General features: G+C 49.2%; 1 protein-coding gene across 1 annotated transcript in view; it reads left to right on the plus strand.

Annotated features, from left to right (window-relative positions):
- Nucleotides 1–12,501, plus strand: part of Gnb1l (G protein subunit beta 1 like) — a 64,882-nt gene that overhangs the window by 47,235 nt on the left and 5,146 nt on the right. Inside the window, exon 7 of the mRNA XM_055610283.1 lies at nucleotides 388–603. Coding sequence (XP_055466258.1) covers nucleotides 388–603 — 216 coding nt within the window. The remainder of the gene's footprint in view (nucleotides 1–387; nucleotides 604–12,501) is intronic.

Raw genomic sequence — 12,501 nt, forward strand, 5'->3', positions numbered from 1 at the left:
GCTTCGAGTCTTACACCTGGGGGTGATGATGAAGGATGAGTCCGTCCCTAGCCGCCCCAGGGTGTTAGTAGGTGCCAGTGGGTATCACGCCATCCCTGCTTTGGATGGGATCCAGTGTAAGTGGAAATGCATGACCGTGTGAGGCCTGGGGGCTCAGCTCAACCGCTCTGCACTCCACCCCCAGCTCCTCAGATACTCAGCAATGGCCCTGCCAGCCCCGTGAGAGGCATGTGGGAGGCTGCTGGCTGTGTGGAAAGCAAAAGGAACTGTTCTCTGGCTGGGCCAACCCACTTCTGGGCATGGCCAGAGAAATAGCTGTTCCCACAGCCCTCAAGCTCATTGAAGACAAGACCCTTTGAGAGCCAACCACTGTGCCATTCCCCACAGAGCAACTCCAATCTCCGCCCCCTCCTTCTGGCTGGCTATGAGGATGGATCGGTAACCCTGTGGGACATCTCAGAGCGGAAGGTGTGCAGCCAAATCGCCTGCCATGAAGAACCTGTCATGGGCCTTGACTTCGATTCTCAGAAGGCCAAGGGCGTCTCAGGCTCTGCCGGGAAGGTACTGGCTGTCTGGAGTCTGGACGCCCAGCAGTCCCTGCAGGTCAGTGCACAGGCCCGGGTCTCATTTATCCTGCTCTGCACTAACAGTCTGATAGGCCGAAACAATATTTAGGCATGAAGAGGAGCGGCTGCAGTTCCCTAGCTAATTAATCACTTGGAGGCAGTAGGGGAGCAAGGGCCAGTGGGCGTGGGCTCACCGTTCACATGGTTTGGGTTTCTCCTGGACCTTGGGTTAACAGCCATCAAGTCTTGTCCATCTAGAAAAAAGGCACGTAGTGTCCAGGCAGACCAAACTCCTTTGTGAAAACTCAGAGGAATGTGGTCAGTAAGGAACTGATTAATCAAAGGGGGGAAAAAAAACGAAAGAAAGAAAGAAGAAAGGAAAAGAAAAGTGGTAGAAAGCCCTGCAAAGCCATGACCTGGTAGGAGCTATAAGCTGGCCCTAGGGAGACTGTTGGTCACGGGTAACAGGAGAACCCACCAGGCAGTAAGGGCAGGGCTTGCTAGAGATGATCCCACAGCATCGTGTGGACTCTCTTAGTTTGTATGCCTCAGGATTGCCTCTGTCCTCCAGAGTACAGTATAAGGGGCCCAGATGACTTGTTCCCCATTTGGGATAGAGGGGTTATGGCTGAGGTTGTGGAATGTGTATCCGACTTGGATTTTTTGCAGACCTGGGAGACGACAGGCTGCCAGGCCCCCGGAGGTGGCCTGGGTACACAGTCTTAGGGTAAGAAAGGAACCTGTTCCCCAGAGTCTCAGAGGACATGCTTAGCCTTGGAAGCAGCCCTGATGGGAGAGCTCCATGCCCTGTACAGCATTATGTGGCCTTAGCCCATCTCCCAGCTTCACTGGACTTGGCCAGAGCACTTAGGACAGAGCTGGGGCCATGTCAACCCTTCTGTGCGGACATGATGGCCCAGGTTGCCTCCGCCCTGAAGTTCATTACTTCAGAGTACATTACTGCAGCCTTCCCAAAGTGGGAAGGAAACCTTGCTCAGGACCCTCACTCTGCCCAGCTCAGGCCTTGTGACTGAGGATCAGGTTTGCTTAGAGCACGTGAGGGCCAGGTCTAAGTGCCTCTACCAGTTCCTGAGGTATGTGGGTGCGTGGGGAAAGTCAGGGTTCAGCTGATGCTGGGTGGCACCAGGGTCTTGAGAGCATCACTAAACCCAAGGTACAGATTAGGACCTTATCATGAGGCCATTCTTGGAAAGGGTCTGATTGTGGACAGTGAATGGGAGTCAAGGGACGTCCTAGAGCAGAAGGAAGCTGATGTCGACTAGAACTGTAAGAGTTGCCCAAAAAGATGATGTACCATGGGTTGGGGACGGTGACTGTGGCTAAGCAGGAGCACATCCAGGAGTGCCCCACTGAGGGGCAGAGACAGCATAGACAGCCTGGCCTTCTCACCAGCACTGCCTAATAGGAAAAGGAAAGTGGACAGTGAGGCCCACTGGGAAGGCAGGCTCTGATCAGTAGCTCTGAGCCTTGACCACCCCTGTGGGTCCTATTGTTCTGGGTACATGGTGGATTCAGAGTAAAACTGTCCTGTACGTCCACCCATCCATCTTTTACTTAGTGCCCCTGCTGTAAAGGAAAGGACCTCTAACATGCAGAAGAGCCTCTAAGCCCTCAGAACCGTGGCCTGTGTGTGAGCATGTGGGGAAGTCGCTACTCAACCTCTCAGTCTGCGTGTCTTGTGCCCCCTCACTAGGTGCTGAGCCCAGTAATTAGGCTTTGGGGTCTCTTTCACACACCCCCTGCAGCCTCTGAAGCCTGGAAAATGGCAGCATCCCGGGGGTCCAGCATCCATTGCCTCTTGTGGCTTCACTCTCTTCAGCCTGCAGGCGGAGGGCTGACACCTAGGCAGCTCCTGCCAGCTCTGTACAGCTCCTACTCCAGCCTCTTACCCCCCACACCGGGAAAGAAACCCTTCCAGCCCATGTCTTCTTGGACTGTCCCAACATGCTTGGGAAACAGCTGCTGGAACTTAAGACTTAATTTATGGGCCTGTTCCAGTCCAGAGATGAACTTTTACTCTACTAATGAATTGAAAAGTTAAAGCAGAAGGGGAGCTAGGAACTGTAGCATGGAAGTAGTTGGGGTGAGGTGGGCAGGGCCTGACTCAGCAGTACACATCAAAGGAGGTGGGGAGCCCCAGCCCCCCTGCTGAGCTTGCCTTTCTGCTTGGGAGGGTGGGAATGACTCATGACTCTGGTGAAGGCCCAGAGTCAGGTCTGGTGCTGGCCCTAGAGGCTCCAGAGATCCTGGTTCTGTAAAGCCCAGGCCTCTGGGAAGAAGCATCTGGTAATTTGCTGAGACAAGCTATTTGAAATCATTCTTAACACCTGAGAGCCAGCGAGATGGCCTCCAGGCCCCAGCATCCTTGCAGTGCCATGGCACCAAAATATGGCTGCCTGCCTTGGCCCAAACCCGATGGTGGTTCAGACGTGCCTTCCTCACATCCTCCTGCTAAAGCCTCTGAGGAGCCCAAATCAATCTCCCAGCCACTTGGGACGCAGATCCCTGGCTGGGGCGCCCGCAGCCTAGCATGGGTAATCAGAACCAGATGACGCCGCGCCGAGCATTCCTGGCACCTGAGGTCATGAGTTGTGAGAGCCACTGGTGGCCACAGATCCTTCTGGAGGGTCCTGAACCCAGGCCAGAGCTCAGTCAGGGAGGGGCTGCTATGACCGGTATGATGCCTGCAGAGGACAATCTACTGGAGAGTGCCGGGAGAACCTCAAGCCTGCCTCCCTGAGGTGTCTCTGCTGTGAGCCATCAAGTCTGAGCCTCAGGCGCTGTCAGGTACAGGTGGCACCCAGGCCCCGTTCCTTCCTCCACATGGAGTAGGGTCCATAGCCTTGAAGCAGGGACTGATTTACAGCCAATAGTGTTTTAGGTCTTTAAGTAATAACAAGGCTCTTCCCCACCCCCGTCCACTGAGCCGTGGGCCAGAGCAGCTCAGTGTGCTCGGCAGAAAGTCCCAGCCGTGTGTCCATCTGCAGTCCTGGCTGTGCCACAGTCATGGCCTCGGCAGAGCCACTGGGGGCAGTGAGTCAGAAAACTGCAGGGTTATCTCCCTGTGCACCAAGAGTGTCTGGGCATCCTGAAGCAGAACATGGGGTTTGCAATGGGATCGTGCGCCCAGTGCACACTGCTATTTGTACATGAGAAATATAGAAGCACGGGGCCCTGACATTCTTCCATGTCCCTGCAGAGCTTTCTCATACTCAGGAACATGGCCCCCAGGGTGGGCACTGGTCCTTTCTCAGTTGAGGTTCCTACCAGGTTCCCAGTTTCTCATCTCCCTGGAGACCAGTCCTCCATGCCATATCTGTTTCGAGGTATGAATGAGGTAGATATGGGCTTACTCCTATCCCAGAGGGCCACGGTTGGTCAGAGTTGGCAGTTTGGCCCCTATCTCATGAAGAACCAGCAGGGAAGCAGGAGAAAGTCAGAATGAGGGCTTCCCTGTGTCTTTGAATACCTCTTTGCCTCTGAGGATCACAGTCAGGGCTCTGTTGGATCTCGCCAGCACACAGAGTACACGGATATAGGGTTAAAACCTGCTCTCTTCTCTCTGGGAATCAGTGTTGATAAGTTCCTAGGACAAGGAGATAGCAAGGAAGTGTCCCTGAGACAGGGCCCTGAGTGGGTTCCAGTGGGGCCTCCTCTGTGCCCAACAGTCCCCCTCTCTGCCTTGGCCAAGCCACCATTCCCAGGGAGACAAGGATAAAACAGTTTTGATGTAGTCTGCTGCACAGGTTCCCAGCCCCCAGCTTCTCCGGGACTATAGCACTGCAGTCTTAGGAGGAGCAACTGGGGCTGTCTGCAGGCATGGGCGGGCCCCACGTGCATGCTCAGGCGCACCTCTCCACAGCATCTGCCCCATATCCTGCCCCAGTGCAGGCTCTGAATGCCGCCTGTGTGTGGAGGACAGAGCACCATGTAGAGGGGATGTTGGAGATACACAGCAGCAGTCAGATGCCTTGCACACAGAGGACACACCTGAGCTCATGGGAAGCTCAACTCTGCAGCCCTTCTAACTGCTTGTGCCCGCACACTGGTGGGAAGCACTTAGAATCAGAGCTGGGCCTCTGCCCAGTGAGAGCATTGAAGGCGGACAGAATCACCAGGACACACACAGGCAGCCTGGCCAGGAGAGAGCAGAGGGGCAGGAAGAGGTGGTCAAGGCCAGTGAAGAGTGTCAGCAGGTCCATAAATCGAGGCAGCTGGAAGGGCAAGGAAGGTCATGGCAACAATTGGGCTGGAGGGCTGAGTTGCTGGTGGCACTGGTTGGGACCCAAACCTGTCAATGTAAGCAGGTCACCTTGGATGGAACTGGGCCGGGAGGCTGTTTCTTCTTGTGCTGTGACAGGCTCTCACTGGGTAAAGTTCCGTCTGTGTCTGTGGGGGAAGAACTGGATTGTGAGTGCATGCTAGGTTTTGACAGATGTGATTCTCGCCCCTTTCTGACTAGCACAGGTTTTCTTTTTCTTCTATGTATGTACAAATGTGTGCGCATGTGAGCAGAAGCCAGAAGAGGGTATCAGATCCCATGGAGCTGGAGTTGCAGGCAAGCTGCCTGACATGGGAGCAAGAGCAGTGTTTATTCTGCTGAGCCCCATCCATGCTCAGTTTTTGAGACAGTGTCTTACTGAACCTGGAGCTCACCAGTTCACCTAGACTGGCCACGAGGAAGCCCCAGAGACCCTCCTGTCTCCGCCTCCCCAGTGCTAGGATCACAGGCAAGCAGCATTGTGCTGGGCTTTTAATGTGGATGCTGACAGTCCAAACTCAGGTCCCTGTGCTTGCCTTACCGTCAGAGCCATCTCCACAGCCTTGGCTTTTGTTCCTGACTCTTAATTTAGTAAATGCAATTGTTTTTCCCTTTAGTATCAGAGCAACAAAATAAAGGCTCCTGTGGCAGTGTGTAGCTGAAGTCCTAGCTCTTTAGAAGACTGAAGCAAGATCACTTGAGCCTAGGAATTCAAGACCATTCTGGCTGGGTAGTAAGACTCCACCTCCAAAAAACAATAGCTCAGAGATAATTCACCGCACCACATGCTGTTTCCCTATTGCTTGGCTGGGTCCGGTTGGGCTGCGGGTTGACTGATACCTGCTCACTCTACCGCACAGCTCTGCTGATGGTGTTGAAGGACCAGGAGCTGCAGAACAACCCCTGCTGTCCTGCCCAGTGGCTAAGTCTGGGCACAAATTAACCTCTCCATTGCTGTTTCACTGCAGGGCTGGGGATCCAGTGGGGAGACCTGGGGCGTTTGCTGCTGTGCACACTCTTGGCCTCAGCCACTTTCAGTCTGGACTCCGCATGCTGGACTTGAGTTGGGGGTGGGGCATCATGTTCTTCTAGACTTTTAACTTTAAGTGTGAAAATCTTTACATTTTGTAGCTGTTGGTAACTGGTATGTGAGTGTCAGCACATTCTTCCTCAGTCCTTTGCTTGTCATTTCTTTCTCTTCCCACCGTCCTTGGGCGGAGTCATTGCGACTCATGTCAGACATGGCACCTGACAGTCCCTCTGCCTGTGTTCCCATAAGGTGACCTGTAGCTGGTTCCCACCCTGCCAGGTATCACATCTCACTTTTAGGTGGACCCTGTCTTTATTTGTTCACTGGCCTCTGAGCTGAGCTGATTGGAACTGCTTTTTTTTTTCTTTTTCTTTCTTTCTTTTTTTTTTTTTATGGTTCCAAATGCTTGATTCCCCACCCCACACCCCAGTTATCTTTTAGTTTTCAAGTTCTAACTTAATTACATTGTGGTCAGAGAACAAGGTCTGAATGATTTCAGCTCTCTGAAATGCAGAGAGCTGGTCCCATTTGCATCAGTGGACCACATGTGCGTGAGAACAAAGTGTCTGTCTTTCTGGATACACAGCTGTGCCATAGACGACTGTAACATAGGCACACATATGGCCAAGGCCCTGGGGTACGGGACGGACCCTCAGCCCTTTCCTCCAACTCTTCCCATTCTCATTGTTTCTTGCTTTATGCCTTTAAAGCTAGCTCAAGAACAGCCAATAAAGTAATTTTCTTTCGCATTTTCTCCAGTCACCTTCTGGAAAATAATTGTATTCACCAGCTGTTAGTGTGGCTTAGACCACATTTTAGGTTTTCTTAATCCTTCCTGGGCCTTCAGGATGTAGCTATTTCTCTTGTAGAGCTAGGTCTTGTCCTACTGCTGCCTTTTCTTCCTTTTTCTTTTTCTTAATTCTTTTATAAATTTTCTTTTATTGTACATTTTAAAAATATTTTTATTTTATGTATGTGCGCCTGTATATTTCTGTTTACCTTTTGTGTGCAGTGCCAGCAAAAGGCATCAGATTCCCTGAAACTACAGTTACAGAAAGCTGTTAGCTAACGTATGGCTGATGGGAATCAAACCTAGGTCCTCCAGAAGAATAGTGAGTCCTCTTAATGGCTGCGCCATCTCTCCACCCCCCCTTATTTTAATTTTTGAGACACTTTCATGCAGCCCAAACTGCCCTCAGTCTTACTGTATAGCCAAGGATGACTTTGAACTCCTGATCCTGACTCTTATCTCCTAAGTCCTAGAATGATGTGCACAAGCCCAGAGAATTGCATTTTGTACAGTGAACAATTTTTTGTTGTTTTGTTTTTTGAGATATAGGGTTTCTCTATATAGTCCTGGCTGTCTTGAGACTTGCTATGTGGACCAGGCTGGACTCAAACTCACAGAGATCTACCTGCCTCTGCCTCCAGAGTGCTGAGATTAAAAGTGATGCGCCATCATATCTGGCGAGTCCTTGAATGGTAGCCCTTCTCCCATAAATCAAGGCTGTTTTTTAATCCTTTGGTGGGATCTCAAGCTGGCTAGTGTCGTGGCCTCTGAGTATGTGTGAGTGGGTTCTGTTGTACCTGTGCTCTGGAAAGGCCTCTGTGGGGCCCGTAGTTCTGGATCCATCTGCACGGGGTGTTGGCAGGTCATCCCCCAGCCTAGACATCTCCTGCAGTGGATCTGCCACAGGTTCCTTAGGCCTGTGTCTGTTTTTCAACACCTTCACAACCAAGCCTGGGGCCCCATGCCTACAATCTCAGCACTGGAAGTGGGGGGAAGACTGTCCGTTCAAAGCCAGCCATAGCTATATAGTGAGTTCAAGACCCACCTAGACCATGTGTATGTATAATTTTTTTTGACCTGTGAATTCTTTAGAAACCTATTATCTAATCTCAAAATACTTGTTGATTTTGTAGGTATCTTAATCTAGTTAACCCTGTGGTTAGTCCCAGTGTTGATGAACGCATAGCCTGATTTTGGCCCTATGTGTGGCATTGTCTGTGAGAGCAGACCTCATACACTTGGTAAAGACACGTTCAGTGCAGCTGTTGGGCAGTCTTATGTCAGCTTGACGTAGGTCACATGAACCAGTCTACAGTTCAAGTCCTTACTGATTCTGGCCACAGTCTAGCTTTCTACCACTTCCTGAGGACCCTGGCCTATGGCACCTCGTCCACCCTTTATTTCTGCTAGTTTTGCTTCATGATCTTTGAAGTGCTATGAGGTTTAAAAGCATTTCAGATGCTTGCTTCCTCCTTGCAAATGGCCTATTCTTCCTTAGGTTATATATAGTTGTGTGTGTGCCCTCAAGTATGTGTATATGTGTGTGTGTTTGCTTGTATATGTGTGTGTGTGTGTGTGTGCGCGCGTGTGTGCATACATGCTTGCTTGTATGTGTGTGTGTGTTTGTATGTGTGTTTGTGTGTTTGTGCTTGTGTGTGCTTGAATGTATGTGTGTATGTGCTTGAGTGTGCTTGCTTGTGTGTATGTGTGCTTACTTGTGTGTGTGTGTGTGTGTATGCTTGTGTGTGTTTGTGCTTGTGTGTATTTGTGTGTATACTTGCTTGTATGTATGTGTGTGTGTGTATGTGTGTGCTTGTGTGTATGTAAGTGTATTAGAGCAGGGGAGTAGGGAGGGGAAGGAGAGAGAAAGAGAACATTTGGATGGACCCCAGGACTTTCCATGTGCTAGGCAAGCACTACTCCTGAACTGTCCCCAGCCTAGAGTGTCCTCCTTTGTCTCATGGTGCTCTTTGTCTTGAAGTTGGCCTGAGCTGATACTGAACAGCTGCCTCAGCTTACTTAGCTTTGCCCTTGGCATAGTACATCTTTTCTATGCTTTTACCTTTAGCCTATCTTTGTGTATATTTGAAAAAATTACATTTGGATGACATGTTATTTCTTGGTTTTGAGGGGTTGGGGCAGGGTTTCACTGTGTGGGTCTGACTTTCTTGGAATGTGCTGCTGTGTAGATTATGCTGGCAGTGAACTCACGGAACTTGCCTCTGCCTCCTGGATGCTAGGATTAAAGGTGTGCGCCATTATGCCGAGCTGTATGTTGCTTTTTCAATGCTTTCTGACAATCACTGTGTTGTAATTGGAGCTTTGATCCATTTGCACTCAGTGTTCTGATCAGGAATGGGATTAAGTCCATACGCTTAGCATCTGCAGTCCTCTGGCTGCTCCTGTCTCTGACCCTCTGTTGCTCATTTTCTATGTTTCTCCATATTGATCCAGTGTGTCTGTGCCTGTGAAATAGTGTGTGTGTTCTGAGACATACACCATGAGGCATTCTCACTGCTGTCTCCTGGGCGTCTGCATACTTCACCCTCCTACATTAATTTTGCTTTTAACCAATTTCTGATTGATTGTTTTTTGGGGGTTGAGTTTTTTGTTTGTTTGTTAGGTTGGTTGTTTTTCAAGACAGGGTTTCTCTATGTATCTCTGACTGTCCTGGAACTCACTCTGTGGACCAGGCTGGCCTTGAACTCAGAGACCTGCCTGCCTCTGCTGGGATTAAAGGCTTGATCTTTAATCATGCCTTTAATCATTCATGATCATACTTGGCCTCTTAAACAGTACAATATTTTTTAAAGATTTATTTTTTAATTATTGTTTATATGTTGTTTATGAATGTATGTCATGTACACAAGTGGCCATAGAAGCCAGAAGGCATTGGATCCCCTGGAACTGGAATTAACAGGTAGTTGTGAGACACCATGTGGGTGTTTAGGAGGGACAGCCAGTGTGCTCTTCCTGCTAAGCATTCCCTGCCTCACCACAACCACGCAGACAGAATGTTGACTATTCATCAGCAATTGCCAGCTCTGGCACTTGCCCTGTAGGCCCAAGTCTTATCTAGAGTTCAACCCCTTTATCTGGAAGAAGACATTATTGAGTTACTTTGTGTGTTTGTGTACTGTGTGTGTGCACCGGGAACTTGCAGAAACCAGAGGACAGCTTGCAGGAGGTTTTGTCCTACTCTGTGGGTTTCAAGGATCATTCTCAGCTTGTCAGGCTTGGCAACAAGCACTTTTGCCCTCCAAAGCAGCTCACTGGCCCAGTTCTAGTCTGCTGTTATCCCTATCCTAAACATTTTATGCTAGTTGGTATTTCAGCTCTGTTTTCTGTTCTTTTTGTGACTTTTACTCTATACTAATAATTCCTAGGTCCCTACTCTAATGATAATCTGGTAAATATTTGCATATATTTTTCTTTAGTTTTGTGTATGTGTGTTTGCATATGCATGTTCACATGTGTATGACTGTGTGTGTTCATATATGAGCATGTATATGGAGCCCTGAGGTCGACATCAAGTGTCTTCCTTGATAATTCTCCACTGTGTTTATCAAGACAAGGTCTATTGCTGTGCCCAGAGCTTCTAGCCAGCTTGCCCAGGATCCAGTGTCTCTGCCTCTCAAATGCTGATGTTTCAGTTGGCCACTATGCTTTCCTGGGTGTCTCCATGGGTCCTGACAATCCAAACTCAGGCCTCCACATTCGGTGCCATCTGCACAGCCCTTTCCTTTTCATAGATGTCTTCATTTGATCTGTTTGGTACCTGCTCCATTGGGGGTCAGTCTCTACTGACTGGATTTCCTGTGATTGTGGAACACACCATCCTTCCTTCCTGTACGTCTAGTGATTTCTGTTAATGTGCTGCACATTGTGAACAGCTTGTGAGCTGATGAACATCTATCTGCCTCCTCTAGTGGTGGGTTTAGTGACTGGCTGTTCACTTTGGACTTGTGTGGGCATGGCTTCATGCAGGTTTGTGGAAAAACTATCTCAGCCACCTTCATTGTGGAGACAGTGCAACAGCCCCTCCCCCAAGACCTTGCCAGGCTTGGCTTCTCACTTTGGTAGATGTCTAAAGCAGGCCTCACTCCTGGATGGGCTCATTATTCCTGATGTGAGGCCTAGTGGGTCAGCCAGCCCATCTGTAGCTCTCAGTGGTGACCGCTCATACCTGTTCCATCTCAAAGCCCTGCAGCAGCCTGTCGCCTTTTGCTGTGAACATACATAGCCTGGCCCTCAGACACGGTCTCCTAGGGAACCCCCCAAAGTCACAGCTCCCGCCATTCCACCACCTTATCCTCACAGATCCCGGCCTTCTAGTTAGTTGCTCCAGATTTTGATCAGGCTCCTCAGCTTAATGTGACTATTATAGTCTGGCTTGATTTTGACCCCAGGCAGAGAATGCCAGGACCCCGCCTCTGCCTGCTCTCCAGGGCCTGCCAACAATTATCTTGCATGCGTCGTTTGCCTTCGTGGATGTTTCCAGCAAGGTGACTAGTTAGGCATCCGGCACTTTGTTGTGACCACTTTATGAAGTATGAGCCTATTCCCTGAACACCGTCGCACCTCTCAGTGCAGCACCAAGCTTTGTCCTACTATGATGGTCCCCTGCTTCCCTCCCTCGTATTCTGGCTTATCTGCTGTTTGACCCTGTGGAGTCTACTTTTTACATAGCTCACATTTAAATTTAACATTGGGTGGAATTTAATTATAGAACAATAGACGAGAATATATTTCTATTGCTTTGGTATTAACATATACAGATAATGTAAAGCCAAATATCTGGAAGCCAAGGCATCTCCCCTCAGGTAAGAGGGAAGGAAATGTGTTGAGTTGCTATCATTTATGTGGGAGGTCAGATCATCTCAGATGGGAGGTCAAACAACGCACAAGTCCTTAGCAGCACCCATCTTTCTCATTACCCGCCCATGCTTCTGTTAGTTACATAACTGGTTTTCTGGCCATAATCCCCATGTCTTGTGCCTAATCCTATCGGTAAGTAGACTCAGTGCTTTCTGCCAGACCATTCACTGTCGTTCTCTAGCCATCTCCTGCAAGACTGGAGTTAATCTTCTTGTTCTTCCAGGAGAATGTACAGGAGCAATATTTTTTCAGCTCTTACATGTTCAAGAATGTCTGTCTGCTGTTTTCGCAGTTGAGTGACAGTTTGGCTAGATATAAAACTCTTGGGCTATACCCCCTTCTGCCTGTGTGAGCGTTGCTGCACTGTCTGCTGGCATGCATGTAGCCCTGGAGCTTTCTGGGGGCAGCTTTTACTGTGCCCTCATCTTCCATGTGATTGGGGGGGGGGGCACTGGCTATCAGAAGGGCTTTCTTTACTCTCAGCCTTAATAATATTAGAGCATATTTTTCTGTTAAATGTTCTTACAGCCTTTCCTTGGACTTATATGCTGAAACTTTCATTTCAATAAATTAAAGTTGCTCTTCTGTTGCCCTCCATGTTTTCTCTGGTTCATTTTAACTGTTTTGTTCTCACTTAGTTTATTTTCTAATCTTCCTGCCCTCCCACACCCTATCCTAAGTCATTCAAAATCTCTATTGGTACTCATTCCCTTCATCATTTTCTTCCTCCTTCCTGAGCCCTGCCAAGTCCTACAGTGACTTGGTTTCAGAATAACCTACTTCAGAAAATTGTGTTTTGGCTAAATTGCTCTGTGTCCATTTCTACTGGTTTCCATGGATGTTACCATTCCTTTTTCCTGCTTCTTCCTTTATTTTTCTTTGTATCATCTTTCTCTGTTTCCTTCCTTCCTTCCTTCCTTCCTTCCTTCCTTCCTTCCTTCCTTCCTTCCTTCCT

The sequence above is a fragment of the Psammomys obesus genome, unplaced genomic scaffold (assembly GCF_907164565.1).
Source record: "Psammomys obesus unplaced genomic scaffold, mPsaObe1.curated_primary_1811, whole genome shotgun sequence".
NCBI classification, from domain to species: Eukaryota; Metazoa; Chordata; class Mammalia; order Rodentia; family Muridae; genus Psammomys; species Psammomys obesus.